Source organism: Rhincodon typus, chromosome 46, assembly GCF_021869965.1.
Source record: "Rhincodon typus isolate 14 chromosome 46, sRhiTyp1.1, whole genome shotgun sequence".
NCBI classification, from domain to species: domain Eukaryota; kingdom Metazoa; phylum Chordata; class Chondrichthyes; order Orectolobiformes; family Rhincodontidae; genus Rhincodon; species Rhincodon typus.
Window position 1 is genome coordinate 10,586,031 of NC_063377.1, and position 15,568 is coordinate 10,601,598.

The 15,568-nt window shown below is 42.8% G+C and overlaps 1 protein-coding gene across 1 annotated transcript in view; it reads right to left on the bottom strand.

The window, feature by feature from the left end:
• Positions 1-226: 226 nt before the first annotated feature.
• Positions 227-15,568, bottom strand: part of LOC109923310 (thrombospondin-3-like) — a 77,266-nt gene continuing 61,924 nt past the window's right edge. The window contains exons 12-17 of the mRNA XM_048620325.1: positions 13,092-13,251; positions 12,275-12,393; positions 8,156-8,208; positions 6,297-6,490; positions 5,880-6,058; positions 227-436 (exon numbers count right to left, since the gene is read on the bottom strand). Of these exons, the coding sequence (XP_048476282.1) occupies positions 227-436; positions 5,880-6,058; positions 6,297-6,490; positions 8,156-8,208; positions 12,275-12,393; positions 13,092-13,251 (915 nt within the window). The remainder of the gene's footprint in view (positions 437-5,879; positions 6,059-6,296; positions 6,491-8,155; positions 8,209-12,274; positions 12,394-13,091; positions 13,252-15,568) is intronic.

Genomic DNA, 15,568 nt, shown 5'->3' on the forward strand with positions numbered 1-15,568 from the left:
TGCAAGAAGTGCATTCACCTGCAGATGGACTCACTATGGAACATCCATTGGGCTGAGAATGTTGTGAGTTAGGCACACCAATAGTAAGGGCTACACAGACAGAGAAGAGTTGGGTGACCACCAGGAAGACAAGTAAGTGTTGGCAGGCAGTGCAGGAGTCCCATGTGGCCATTCCCCTCTCAAACAGGTATACCATTTTGGATACGGTTGGTGGGGGGATGGCCTCTCAGGGGAAAGCAGCAGTCAGATCAGTGGCACCATGACTGTCACGGTTGTATAGGCTGGAGGGTCGAAGCGCAGGCGAGCAGTAGTGACAAAGGACTCTATAGTCAGGGGCACAGATAGGCATTTCTGTGGCTGCAAATGACACTCCAGGATAGTGTGTTTCCTCCCTGGAGCCAGGGTCAATGATGCATCTGAGCGGGCACAGGATATTCTAAAGGGGGAGGGAAAGCAGCCAGAGGTTGTGGTCCATATTGGTACTAACAACACAGGCAGAAAGAGAGATGTGGTCCTGCAAAGAGAATTCAGGGAGTTAGGTAGGAAGCTGAAAAGCAGGACCACTATGGTTGCAATCTCGGGATTACTTCCTGTGCTATGTGCCAGTCAGGTTAGGAATAGGAAGATAGTACAGTTAAATATGTGGCTAAAGAGCTAGTGTAGGATGGAGGGCTTTAGGTATGTGGATCATTGGGATGTCTTCTGGGGGCAGGTGGGGCCTATACAAGTAAGACAGGTTGCACCTAAACTGGAGGGGTGGCAACATCCTGACAGGGAGGTTTGCTAGTTCCATTCGAGAGGGTTTAGTGTGGCAGGGAGTGGGGTGCCAGAGCAATAGGTCGGCAAGGGAAATGACAGATGAGGAGTCAGAGATTAAGGCCAGTAAGGCTAAGGGGAAGAACAGACAAAGACAGGATACTGAATACAGCAGGACTGGTGGTCTGAAGTGTATTTGTTTTAAAGTGAGGAGTATAATAGGTAAGGCAACTGAACTTAGAGCTTGGATTAATATATATATATATAAAAAAGCTATTACAGAGACTTGGTTGAGAGAAGAACGAGACTGGCAGCTTAGCATTCCGGGATTTAGATGTTTCAGGCAAGATAGAGGGGTGTAAAAGAGGCAGGGTAGTTGCCTTAATGATCAGGGACAATATCACAGCTGTACTGAGGGAGGACACTTTGGAGGGCTCATCTAGCAAGGCCTTATGGATAGAGCTCAGGAATAGGAAGGATGCAATCACTTTGATGAGATTGTACTACAGGCCTCCCAACAGCCAGTGGGAGATAGAGGAACAGATATGTCGACAGATTATGGAAAAATGAAAAAGCAACAGGGTTGATGTGGTGTACGATTTTAACTTTCCCTATATTGACCGGGATTCCCTGAGTGACAGAGACTTGGGTGGGGGAGAATTTGTTAGGTGTTTCCAGGATGGTTTTTTTTTAAACAATATGTAAATAGGCCAACTAAGAAGGGCGATGCTACACCTGGTATTGGGGAATGATCCTGGCCAGGTTATTGAAGTTTCAGTGGGGGGAGCATTTTGGGAAGAGTGACCATAATTCTGGAAGTTTTAGGTTACTTATGGATAAGGATAAAAGTAGTCTTTGGGTGAAAGTATGAAACTGGAGGAAGGCTAACTACCACAATGCCAGGCAGAACTGGGGAATGTAGATTGGGGGTGGCATTTTGAGGGTAAATCCACATCTTGCATGTGGGAATCTTTTAAAGTCCAGTTGACTAGAGTTCACGTCTAGCATGTTCCTGGAAAATGAAGGATAAGGATGGCAAGATTCGGTAACCTTGGATGGCAAGAAAACTTGAAAGCTTAGTCAGAAAAAAAAGGAGGCATACATAAAGTTTAGGAAACTTAAGACAGACAGAGCTCTCAAAGAATACAAAGATAGCAGGAAAGAACTCAATAAGGAATTAGGAGGGCTAAAAGGGGCCATGAAATGTCTTTAGCAAACAGGATCAAGAAAAATCCAAGAAGTTTTACATATATATAAGGAGCAAGAGGGTAGCTAGGGAAACGGTAGGTCCACTCACGGACTAAGGAGGGAATTTATGCATGGAACTGGAGGAAGTGGGTGGAGTCTTTTAACACATACTTTGCATCAGTATTCACAAAGGAGAAGGATACAGTGGATAACGAGTCTTAGGAGGGGTATGTTGATATTCTCAAGCGTGTCGATATAAAAAGCTGGTGTTGGGTGTTTTGAAAAGCATTAAGGTAGGCAAATCCATAGGACCTAACGGGATCTATCCCAGAATGCTGAGGGAGCCAGGTGAGGAAATTTCTGGGGCCTTGTATGGAATTTTCATTTCCTCTTTGGTCACAGGAGAGGTCCCAGAGGACTGGGGAATAGCCAACGTTGTTCCTTTGTTTAAGAAGGGCAGTAGGGATAGTCGAGTAAATTACAGGCTGGTAAGCCTCACATCGGTGGTAGGGAAATTATTGGAGAAGATTCTTAGGGATAGGATTAACTCACATTTGAAAAAATATGGACTTATTAGTGATTGGCCGCATGGCTTTGTGTGGGGAAGGTCGTGTCTCACAAGCTTGATTGAGTTTTTGAGGAAGTGACAAAGATGATTGATGAGCGCAGTGTGGTATTCATTCACAGATGATGGCATTGCTGGCTAGGCCCAGAGAGCAATAAGAGTCAACCACATTGCTGTGTTTCTGAAAGCATATGTAGGCCAGACCAGGTAAGAATGTCAGTTTCCTTTCCTAAAGGACATCAGTGATCCAGATGGGGTTTTCATGACAATCAATAATGGTTTCATGGTCATCATTAGACTTTCAATTCCAGATATTTATTGAATTCAAATTCCACCATCTGCCTTAATGGGATTCAAACCTGGGTCCCCAGATCATTACTTGGGTCTCTGGATTAACAGTCTAGCAATAATACCACAAGGTCATCGCCTCCCCTGGTAGATGTTATCTAAATGGACTTCAGCATGGCCTTTGACAAAGGTCCCTCATGGCAGGCTGATACAAAATGTGAAATCACATGGGATCTGCAATGAACGAGTAAGATGGATAAAGATGGCTCAGTCATAGAAGACAGAGAGTGGTGGTAGAAGGGTAATTTCCTGACTGGATCTGTGACCAGTGTGTTCCGCAGGGATCAGTGCTGGAACCCCTATTGTTTGTAATATATATAAATGATTTGGAGGAGAATGTAGATGACATGATTAGTAAATTTGTGGGTGACACAATGATGGGGAGGAGCTGCTGATAGTCAGGAGGATTGTCAGAGGTTACAGCAGGATATAGTTAGGCTGGAGACTTGGGCAAAGAAATGGCATATGGAGTTTAATCTGGACAAATGCAAGGTGATGCATTTTGGAAGATCTAAAGCAGGAGGGAAAGTATACAGTTAGTGGTAGAACCTTTAATAACATTGACATTCAGAGGAATCTAGTTGCGCAGATCCACCGTTCCCTGAAAATGGCAACACAAGTGGACAAGGTGGTCAAGGAGGCATATGGCATGCTTTCCTTCATCGATCAGGGTATAGAGTATAAAAACTGGTAAGTTATGTTGCAGCAGTATAGAATTTTAGTTAGACCACATTTGGAATATTGTGTACTATCTGGTCACCACACTTCTAGAAGGATGTGGAGGTTTTGGAGAGGGTATAGAAATGGTTTACCAGGATGTTGCCTGGTTTGGAGTGTGTTAGCTATGAGCAGAGATTGGACAAACTTGGTTTGTTTTCACTTGAATATCAAAGGATTGGTGGGGATGGCGGGGGGGGAGCGGTTAGGCGTACCTGATTTATGTTTACAACATTATGAAAGGCATGGATAGTTGTGGAGGTTTTTTTCCCAGGGCGGCATGGTGGTTCAGTGGTTAGCACGGCTGCCTCACAACACTAGGGACCCAGGTACGATTCCAGCCTCAGGTGACTGTATGGAGTTTGCACATTCTGCCTGTGTCTGCATGAGTTTCCTCTGGGTGCTCCGGTTTCGTCCCACAGTCCAAAGATGTGCAGGTTAGGTGGATTGGCCATGCTAAATTGTCTAGGGTGGGAAATGCAGGGATAGGGTTGGTGGTTGGGTCTCGGTGGGATGCTTTTTGGAGGGTCGGTATGGATCGATGGTCCAAATGGCCTGCACCCACACTGAAGGAATTCTACGATTCTATGAAATGTCAATTACTAGGGGGCACAAGTTTAAGGTAAAAGGGGAAAAGTTTAAAGGAAATGTGAGAGGCAAGTCTCTTTGTTAAACAGAGGATGTCAAGTGCCTGGAATGCACTGCCAGAGAAGGTGGTAGACGCAGATACAATAGCAGAGTTTTAAGAGATGTCTTGACAGATACATGAATAGGCAGGGAATAGAGGGATACGGACTGTGTAGATGCAAAAGGCATCATGTCTCAGCGCAGTCTTGGTGGGCCGAATGGCCTGTTACTGTGCTGTAGTGTTCTTTATTCTTAGTGTTCAAGCACAGTGTGGTGGGGGTGGCAGGGTGGGGGGGTGTCAAATGCTGTTTCTTTTGAGGAGTAGGTGTTAAAGATAAGGGCAACATGTGAGGAGAGGGAACCATTTGCAACATCAGCTGAATTGGGGCCGGATGGGAGGTTGAGTGAGTAGCAATTTAGTATGAATGGGGCCAAGACAGAAGAAAACAGGTGTTATGGATAAAATGAGTTTGGAAAAGGTATAATGGAAGACAGGAAAGACAGAATATTTTCAGGTATAGAGGAGTTGGTTTTGGATGGAGGTGTGCTTTATCCAAGTAGAAGTAGAATATAAGGGACTGACAACAAAGAGGCAATTTTAACCTTAGCTGCATGCTGGGTGACCACAGGATTGGGTCTAAAAGCAACATTTCACCAATCTCATGGGTTCCCTAATTGGGGAGGGTGAGGCAGGATGCCCTCAAAAGCAATATCACCTTACCTTCTACATAGTCCATATCAACATCATGTCAGTAATGAGCATTTTTCATTGATACAGGTATCAATTATAATATATTAAATGAACCAATTATTTTAGGGAGTTCAATAAACTTGTACTCTGGCTGTACGCTTGTCTTCTCCCTGTGCTCACTCTGTGTACACCCTGTCATTACCCTCACCCATTCAAAGGCTGCTTTTTTCAAGCAATGTGAAGTTTGAATTATTTCAATAAGTTGTTTGTTAACATCTCATTACTTCAGTGATTAGATTTTGGATCCACTGCTCAAAATGAGGACAGAAAGTTGTTTCACTGTCATCATCTAATCACTAAAACACTGAATAAACACAAACACTGAACACCCACCATAAGATAGTGGTGTCTGTACATTAAAAAAAATCTTATTATTTATGGGAAAGAAATGAGCCATTCAAGACAACCAGTCTATCTGTGTTTAACCTTCCCTCATGTCAACAGTTCTAATCAAATTTACGTGCTTTGTTACCTAACCTTCAACCATCAAATCAGTTCAGTCTACTTGAACCTTGAATGTTGACAGTTTTTACCTCAAACACTGACCCTGCGTGTGAATTTCAGAATCTCATAATTGTAAACATTTAGCCTGACCTCTATTCTTTTAGATATTTGTTGCCCCTCATTCCAGAAAACAAGTTGTTTCTATTTACCATGTTTTTTTCTACTTCTGTCACATCATCCTGTAATCTATGTTCTAGCTAAACAAAACACAGTTTCTGATCTTTCCAAGTAGTTATTTGTTTATGCCCAGCAACACTCAGTAAATCTATACTGAACCCTCTTTGCTGCTTTAATGTACCTCCCATAGTTCGCAGTGCAATACATCATTCAGTGCCTTGACTGAGATCTGATTAAGGTTTTCCATGTTAAAGAAAGAGACTGAGAATTGATACAAATAAAGAGATGCAGTAAGAATAAATTTACCTGGTTTAGGACCACCCAATTTGGGTCAATCTGTGCATCACCCTCAGGATCCAGAACAACAGTCTGATAGGCTCGGAAATCAGTGAGAGTGACCTCTGCACTCTCGGGACAGACATCAAATTGGTCAAAGACAGCGTCATTATCAAAGTCATTTTCACAAGCATCACCAATCCCATTATCTACATAAAAGACAAGTAGCACATCAGAATGAAACAAAGGCACTGACTTCATCTGACCCACCTACCTGTAGTCAACTCGCCCTCCTTTCCCAAAATTCATGCAATCCATGAAGCTCATTGAAGCTATCATTGAACCTCAACTCTATCTCTCAATCCCACCCTCATCCTCAAGCCCCAGCACATTATGAAACATCCACCAGGAACTACCACTTTATGGTGAGAGAGTTGAGTCACTAACCATCAGAATCCTTCTGATTGGGATTCACAATTAAGCGGCAGTTATCAGGACCCGATGGCCCATAGTCAGGAACCCCGTCATTGTCATCATCATCATCACACTCATCGCCCAACCCGTCATTGTCAGAGTCCAGCTGAGAGCTGTTAGGAATTTCTGGACAATTGTCTTTGGAGTCCTGATGCCCATCGCCATCACTACAACCCAAACCCAACAAAAAAATAGTCACCATTTCACCATTATACACACCAGTAGTATCAACAGCTCACCAGAACACACACACACACACATACACACACACACACACACACAGTCAATACCTCACCATTACACACGCACAACACACACACAGAGTCAATATCTCACCATTACACACACACAACACACACACACACACACAGTCAATAATATCTCACCATTACATACACAGACAGTCAATATTTCACCATAACACACACGAACAAAGGTCAATGTCTCACCACGACACATAAACAATGGTCCATACAGAATTGGTCGTGGACAGGAATAAAGTTTTCTTTCCTTTTTCAGGTTGGCAACCTGTGACCAATGGACTTCCACAGGGATCAGTGCTGACATCACAGCTGTTTACAACTTATATTACTGACTTGGAGGAAGGAAGTGAATTTTAGCCAAATTTGCAGACGACAATAAAATAGGTGGCAAGGCAGGTTGTGAGAAGGATAAAAACAGTTTACAGAAGATATTGGAAGGTTATTAAATTGGCAAAACATTGGCAAATGGAATATAATGTGAGAAAATGCAAAAGTGTTCATTTTGGAAGGGCTATTAAGGATTACAGGGAAACAGCAAGAAAGAAGAGAGGACTGTTAGATTAGCCATGATCCTGTTAAATGGTTGAGCAAGCTCAAGGAGATGAATGGCTGACTCCTATTCCTATTTCTTACGGTCTTAATATCTCATCATGCCACACACAAAACAGCTCACCATAACACACACAGAATGAGGTTAATATCTCACCATGACACATATATACAACAGTGAACTGCACCATAACACACAAACAATGGTCAATGCTCATCATAACACAAGAAAAAGGTTAATGTTCATTGTAACATACACAAAATGGACACATACGCAAAAACAGGTCAACATTTCATACAAGACATGGTCAGAGTAAAACAGAAGGTGACAGGAACAGGAATGGTGCCTAAAGTGGAATTGGAGGATTGGTAGACAAAGGATGGTAGAGAAACAATGCTCATAAGAGGGAAGAATTGATTGGTGAAGGTTTACAAGGAACAGGAATCATGTCAAGACAGTGAGTTGGAGTAGTGGGAGTATTAGAACAAGAGCAGAGACTGGCAGAAAGCATGTAGGAGGTGTGTGACTTTAGGATGATTGATCATTTGGCCAGAAATTTGAAAAGGTATTGATCTGAAAACTTTCTCCCTCTATCTACTTCTGCTGCATGTGTACAGGGGTGTAAATATGGGAGGAGGTTTTACAACAAGATGTTCATTGATGTATGCAGCTAATGTTTAAAATTAACCCTGCGCAAGTCCATAATTTGTTTTCTTCTACCGAAAACCTTCGCTTGTGTTAGGTAGAGACTGTCAGTAGCACTTTCCATAATAAGGGGCATTACAATCAAGCTTTATCCTAAACACTTCGAATATACAGATCAATGGATTTTGTAGAAGAGATCATGAGACAAATGATCAGAGAACCGTTACTAATACTATTAGCTCCCCAGCCAAATTACCCAATGACACAGATTGAAAAGGGAACCACACTAAACTGCACATGTGCACGAGAGAGAGAGAGAGAGAGACAGGGACCATAAGGTGGGAGTATGTGGAGTTTAAAAGACAGTGACATACCCATCTTGATTATTATCACAAGCATCGCCAACAAGATCATCATCTGCATCAGTCTACAGACAGGAAACAAAATAGACAAATTCATTGAGGAGGCAACTCACCCCTAAATTTGCAACAAACACATAAACCCCTAACACCAAACACGGGCCTCCCCCACCCTCACACCAAACACGGGCCTCCCCCACCCTCACGCCAAACACGGGCCTCCCCCACCCTCACGCCAAACACAGGCCTCCCTGAACCTCATGCCAAACACAGGCCTCCTCGAACCTCATGCCAAACACAGGCCTCCCCCAACCTCACGCCAAACACAGGCCTCCCCCACCCTCACGCCAAACACATGCCTCCCCCACCCTCACGCCAAACACGGGCCTCCCCCTTAACTCACACCAAACATGGGCTGCCCACATCCTGGCACCAAACACATGCCTGCCCTAACCTCACACCAAACATACACCTCCCCCACCCTCACTCCAAACACTGCTGTAAGGATGGGGGAGGCCCGTGTTTGGAGTGAGGTTAGAGGAGGCCTGTCTTTGTTGTGAGTTTAGGGGTGGCTGCTCCCACCCTCACACCAAATGTACATTACGCCTACCCTCTCGCCAAACATGCCCAGGCATTCCCCACCCTCACGCTAGAGAACAGGCCTCATACCAAAAGCAGGCCTCCCCCAACCATGCTCCAAACGCAGGCCTCCCCCAACCACATTCCAAATGCGGGCCTCCCCCAACCACGCTCCAAACACAATCCACATGATTTAGCAGAATTTATTTCCACGGACAATCCATGCACAGTCATCTATGAGCTTCACTGTCTAATTGTGACCTTGAAATCTACCTCCAGCATTCCGATCTGGACCAGTGGTTGGTAAATCAATAGCGGAACCCCATGAGATTGAATATTTCAACATAGCCTACAGATTAGAGCAAGATTTCTTTCTAATAGGTGAGCTGTTATCATCCCTCCAGATCAGTAGACTGTTTAAGGGATGCATGCAAACAGGGTTTTACAGTAAACATAGGTTACTTTAATCTACATATACAGTTGGCAACCCATATTGGCAGTAATATTGTGGTGGATATATTCTTGGAATGTGTACAAGATTGATTTTTAAACAAGTACATTGAGGAACCAACAAATTCAGTTTTGGATTTGTGCAATGTGAATAGATCAATTAATAATCTTTGTGAGAGGTCTTTGATGAAAATGTGACCCTAACATGAGAGAATTCTTCGCTCGGACAGAATGTGAAATAGTCCAATCCGAAACTTGGTCTTCAATCTAAACAAAGGAAACTACAAAGAATGAAGGGTGAAGGATGAGTTGGCTTCAATAAACTGAGTATTTTCATTAGAAAGCATGACAATGGGCAGGCAATGGTTAATATTGAAGGAACAAATGCATACATTGCAACAGCAATAGATTCCTTTCAGGTGAAAGAACACAACACAAACCCATGACTAACAAAAGAAATTAAGGCTAGTATTAGGTGCAGAGTGTTCATATAAAGCTGTTAGAAAAAGTAGCAAGCTTGAGAACTGGGAGAAGTTTAGAATTCAGCAAAGATGGACCAAGTGATCGATTAAGAGGGGTAAAATAGAATATGAGAGTAAACGCACAAGGAATATAAAAGCAGACTGTAACAGTTTCTATTAGTATACAAAAAGAAAAAGATCAGTGAAAACAAATGTAGGTCCCTTACAGTCTGAAATGGGAAAATTAATAATGGAGTTAAGGAAATGGCAAAGCAATTAAACAACTACTTTAATTCTGTCTTCTCAGAAGACACAACTAACTTCACAGAAGTAGTAGGGAAACAAGAATCTATTAGGAAGAAAGAATTGAAGGAGCTTCCTAGTAGTCAAAAAAAGGCCCTGGAGAAATTAATGAGTCTGGAAGCTGATAAGTTCCAAGAGCCTGATAATCACACCCCAATGTATTCCAGGTGGTGGCCAATGAAATTTTGGATGTGTTGGTTGTCATCTCCTAAAATTCCATAGATTCTGGAAAACATTAGAGAGTAGCAACTGCAACCCCCAACTGTTAAAAAAGGGAGAGAGAAAAATCAGGAATTACAGACCAGTTAGCCTAACATCAATCATAGGGAAATCGCACAAGTCTACTACAAAGGATGAGATAACAGAACATACAGGAAACACCAATGGGATTATACAAACTAGTGGAATATATGAGGGAGAACCACTGGATGTGGTTTGCTTGGATTTTCAGAAAGATTTTAATGAAGTCCTACTTTAGATGCTTCTATGCCAAATCAAAACACATGGGATTGAGGGGAATATACTGACATGGACTGAAAATTGGTCTGCAGACAGGAAGCAGAGGGTAGGAATAAATGGGCCTATTTCAGCATGGAAGGTGGAGACAAGTGCTCTAGTGCTGGCATAAGGGCTTTGCCCCAGCTATTCACAATATTTACCCATTTGGATGAGTGAATGCAGTGTAATATTTCCAAGTTTGCAGATGACAAAACTAGGTATGAGTGGCTTCAGACAGATTTAGACAGATTGAGTGAACGGGCAATAGTATGGCAGGTGCAGTTTAATGTGGGTAAATGTGCAGATTATTATTTAAATGATGATATATTGGGGAAAAAGATTAATGTACAAAGTAAGCATGCAGGTCCAGTGAACAGTTAGGATAGCAAATTCTATATTGGCCTTCATTGCAAGATGGTTTACAGAAGCACGGAATTCTTACTGCAGTTGTATGGAGCCTTGATGAGACCACAGCTGGAGTATTGCCTGCAGTTTTGGTCTCCTTACCTAAGAAAAGGTATACTTGCCATAGAGGGAGTGTAGCCAAGGTTCACCACATTGATTCCTGGGGTGACAGATTTGTCATATGCAGAGAAATTGTGTCGACTGAGCCTGTGTATTCACTACAATTTAGAAGAATGAGAGAAAGATCTCACTGAAATGTATAAAATTCTGACAGGGCTATACAGACTGGTTGCAGGGAGGATGTTTCCCCGGTCAGAGGGTGCAGAAGAATATGGATCACAGTCTCAGGATACACAGGAGGTCATTTCTAACCGAGATGGGAAAACTGGTCTTCACTCCGAGGGTGGTAAACCTGTGGAATTCTCTACCACAGAACGTTGTGGAGGTAAAATCACTAAATACGTTTAAGAAAGAAATAGATAAATTTCTAGAAGCTAAAAGAATCAAGGCTTAGAGTAGGAGTATGGTGTAAAATGGAGGATCAGCCAGGATCATGTTGAACAGTAAAGTGGGCTCAATGGGCCAAATGGCCTCCTCCTGCTCCTATTTTCTATTTTCTTATTCTAGAACATCTCCTTAAATATTTGCCACTGCTTCAGTACTGATATATCTCCTAGTTTACTTCAACTTTCATGCCTACAAAGTTGTCCTTATTTAAGTTTAAAGTACTAGTCTTAGATCCACCCTTCTCCCTTCAAACCAGATGTAAAATTCAATCATACTGTAGTCACTGATGCCTAGAGATGCTTTTACTTTGAGGTCATCCATTATTATTTTTGATGTTTCTAGTACCCGAAAGGGTTAACAGTCATCGCAAGATAAGTTTCATCTACTAGAATATAAAAAAACTGAGATTGGGAGGAGCCAACTAAATAGTCATATAGTATCTTCAGTTTGTACCTCAGTGATTTTTCTTTGTGTTAACAGTGTTCAGCTGAAGTAGCAAAGTGAACTTACTCTTCAGTGGAACCCGATGCCTCATATATCTTTAGATGTAATATAGTTTGCTTTCCAGTAAAACGGAATGAACCTGTTTAATGTTCATCAACAGTAAGCCTACCTTCTGCCTCATATATCAAGTGGGTAAACATCCCTCCTTGTCCTTGTAGCCTGGGCTAATACCAGCAAGAGGGATTGGTGCCGGTAAATCTATCCAAGGCATTCCAGATGGTTCCAGTGGGATCTAACATTATAAAAGAGTGCGGTATATAGGAGAACAGAATCCAAGCAAGGAGTAAAGAGGTGATTGGAATCTAGCAGAAACTTACACAAACACCGATCACAGAGTAGAATCTGGATTCTGCAGCAGGTATCTTATTGATTACATCAAAGAGCAGTATTTGTTTACAAAAAGATTGTGGAAGGTGGTGGATAGTACCTGTGTGGGATTACTCATCTCAGGACAGCTGTCACATGCATCTCCAACTCCATCTCCATCCCTGTCTGTCTGGAGAGGATTTGGAACCCCAGCACAATTGTCCAGAAGATTGGGAATACCTGGAAACAAAATAAAACCATAAGTAGAACAAGGGTTTTGTGGCAGTTTCCTGAAGGATTAGAAGTTCATGTTGCTCTGGGGATCGGGTCACAGAATGTTGGGTTTTATACTTCAAGGTGAGGTGTTGTATACAGGGGATTGCAGGTACAGACCCATATGGACCTTGAGAAAGAGGGTAGAGCTCCTCAGAGGTCAATAAGTGTGCAGCTGGAAAAGCACAACAGGTCAGACAGCATCCGAGGAGCAGGGAGCTGAAACCCAGATGCTGTCTGACCTGCTGTCCTTTTCCAGCTCCACATTTATTGACTCTGGCTTCCAGCATCTGCATCCGTACTGTCTCCAGAGTTCCTCAGAGCACTGGGGATGGAGGGAGGGCGTGGGTGGGGCATGTGTGGTACAGATACTTCAGGATTGTGGCAGAGGAATTAGCATGGATGGGAAAGTGGGTGTGGTTTCAGGGAGGGGTGGTTACAGTTACATGGGTATTGGGGCAGAATTACCTAGCATTTGACAGATAGGAATTCTTGGGTTTTGGGGCATAGCATTCTTGGGCTGGGGGTAGGGGTGAAGATTGCGCAGAGTTTCAGAGCAGAGACAGAGTGGACAGAATGCTTGAAGGTTTGGAGAGGGAAGAATTTCCCTGGGCGTTGGGGTAAGGTAGTAGTAGTAGTGCTTCAGATGTACTGATAGAAAATACCGTCTCCATCAATGTCATTATCACAAGCGTCTCCCTCTCCATTGTTGTCTGTGTCCTTTTGATTGTTGTTGGGAACATTGGGACAATTATCACATGTGTCTCCAAATGAGTCTGCATCAGAGTTCTGCTGGTCCTTGTTATGAACCAGCCTGCAGTTATCCTGCAAAAGGAAAGGATAGGGTTTACTTCAGACTCTTATTTGGACAGAAGATCTCATGGCACTATAAAAGGGAGCGGGGGCGAGGGGAGAATCTCCTGATGTGCCGCTAATATTTTATCCCTCAGTTAGTATCAAAAGAAACAGATTGGGGTGAGGTTGTGGGGGGGAGAGTGGGAGCTGTTCCCACCTTATTGAGGACCATTGCTGTATATTCTGGCATTCAGGGACCTTTTAAACAATTGCTAATTTCTGAATCTAATCTACTGCCTCCATTCCACAATTTGATGTCCTCAGGGCTGCACACACAATAAAGAGATGTACATGAGATTGTTGACCTTCTCAAAGAATCCAAACAGGTTTGTCAGTTCAATTTTCATTGCAGGCTCTTTATAACTAATATCTCTATGAGACTAGTGTGTAGAAGGATCTGGAAGACAAAGTGGCAGGGCTCTTATGGTGCATTGACAGTGTCCCTATCTCTAATTCAGGGGCCTAGGTTCAAGCCCCACCTGTCCTGGTGATGTATAATAACATTTCCAAGCATGTTGATTAAAATAACCGTAACTGAGCAACTAATCTATTTCGGAGATATTGGTTGAGGGTTATGGATTAGTCAAACTTTAGTCAGTCTAGGACTGAGTGGTCCATTCACTCTTGTCTACAAAGAAAGCTGTCTCACTGATTGACTTGGATCCAAACTGACACTTACAACACAGACTGAGGACAGCAATGAAAAAATCCTTGTGACAAAGTAAACTTCACAACTTTAATAATTTTGTGGTTTGAAAGAATTAGCACCTACTCTTTCTGGAATAAGCTGTTTCTCGAAATTAAAGGGACAGGGAGAAACTGTTATAAAGGAATTTTAAAAAAAACACGTGAATTAACCATCTCTGGAAAGGAGTTGAACAACATAAACGAACAGTTAAAAACTGAAAAAACTGTGGATGCTGTAAATCAGGAACAAAAACAAAGTTGCTGGAAAAGCTCAGCAGGTCTGGCAGCATCTGTGAAGGAAAAAACAGAGTTAACGTTTTGGGTCCGGTGACCCTTCCTCAGAACTCAGTTTGTTTTTGTTCATAAACAAACAGTTTCCTGGGAGACAGGAGATAACAATTGGTTGATAATCTGCTGCCTTGTGACAAATGGGCAATTAAGTCTTCCTGCAGGAGTAATGCTCCGAAGTAAAGGAGTTAATTGCAGGAAAAGCTGTGTTTTAAACAGGCAGCTAATCCTGAATGTAACAGGGAACAGGGGAGCTACTGCTGATAAGAAGGCAAGACCTGAGGTCTCCAGAAGTATATTCAATCTTAGGGATGAAAGAATCTATTGAATCATTAGTAATGTCACACCCCAAACTTGAAAGAGAGACAATTGTATAAAAATCCAACACCAGAACAATTTAGTAGCAGAACTTCGAAGAACCATGCTGCATAACGATTGAACCCTGGACACTTTCAGAGACAGACACTGTTGGTGAAGTCATGGTCAAGCTCCACCATTAATCTGGTAATAACCAAGTTGGGTTGTAAGGCTTAACTTGTTGACTTGAGGGGTGTTATTTTGATTGCTGCATGCAGTAAAGTTTAAATCATTGTTTCACTACTGAGACTTTCTGAGACTTTGTAATAAGTAGCTGAATTAAAGGTAACTTGTGGTGAGTTTACCCATAACACCCTAACAAAAACAGAAATAGCTGCAGAAATTCAGCACTGTCTGGCAGCATCTGTGAGAAAGCAGACTCAACATTGTGGGTCTAGTGACCCTTCTACCCTTTCCCAGTGTCTCTGCTATTTCATTTCCCATTTCCCTTTGTCTTCTGGGAACACACCTATAGTGTCCCAGCACCAAGCCACTATTCACACAAACTAAGTGCTTAAACATTTTACTTTTTATGATTAGAGGGTAAGCTGCGAGCAATTACGCTTCTAGATCTTTCTGCTAGATCTTTCATGCACTGCAGCAACTCACCAAGGCTTGTAAGACAACATTTTCTAAAGCCAGGCTCACTTCCATCTGGAAGGACAAGGGCATGGGAACACCACCACCTACAAGTTCCCCTCCAAGCCACTCACCATCCTGACTTGGAAATATATCAGCCGTTCCTTCGGTTGTCGCTGGGTCAAAATCCTACGACCCCTCCCTCAGGGAATTGCAGGTCTACCTACAGCACATGGGCTGCAGTGATTCAGGGCAGCTCATCACCACCTTCTCAAGGGCAACTAAGGATGGGCAATAAATGCTGGTCAGCTAGTGAAACCCACAAGTGAATTAAAAAAAAATAAACTGCATGATGTTACCTGTGGAGTGGTGGGAC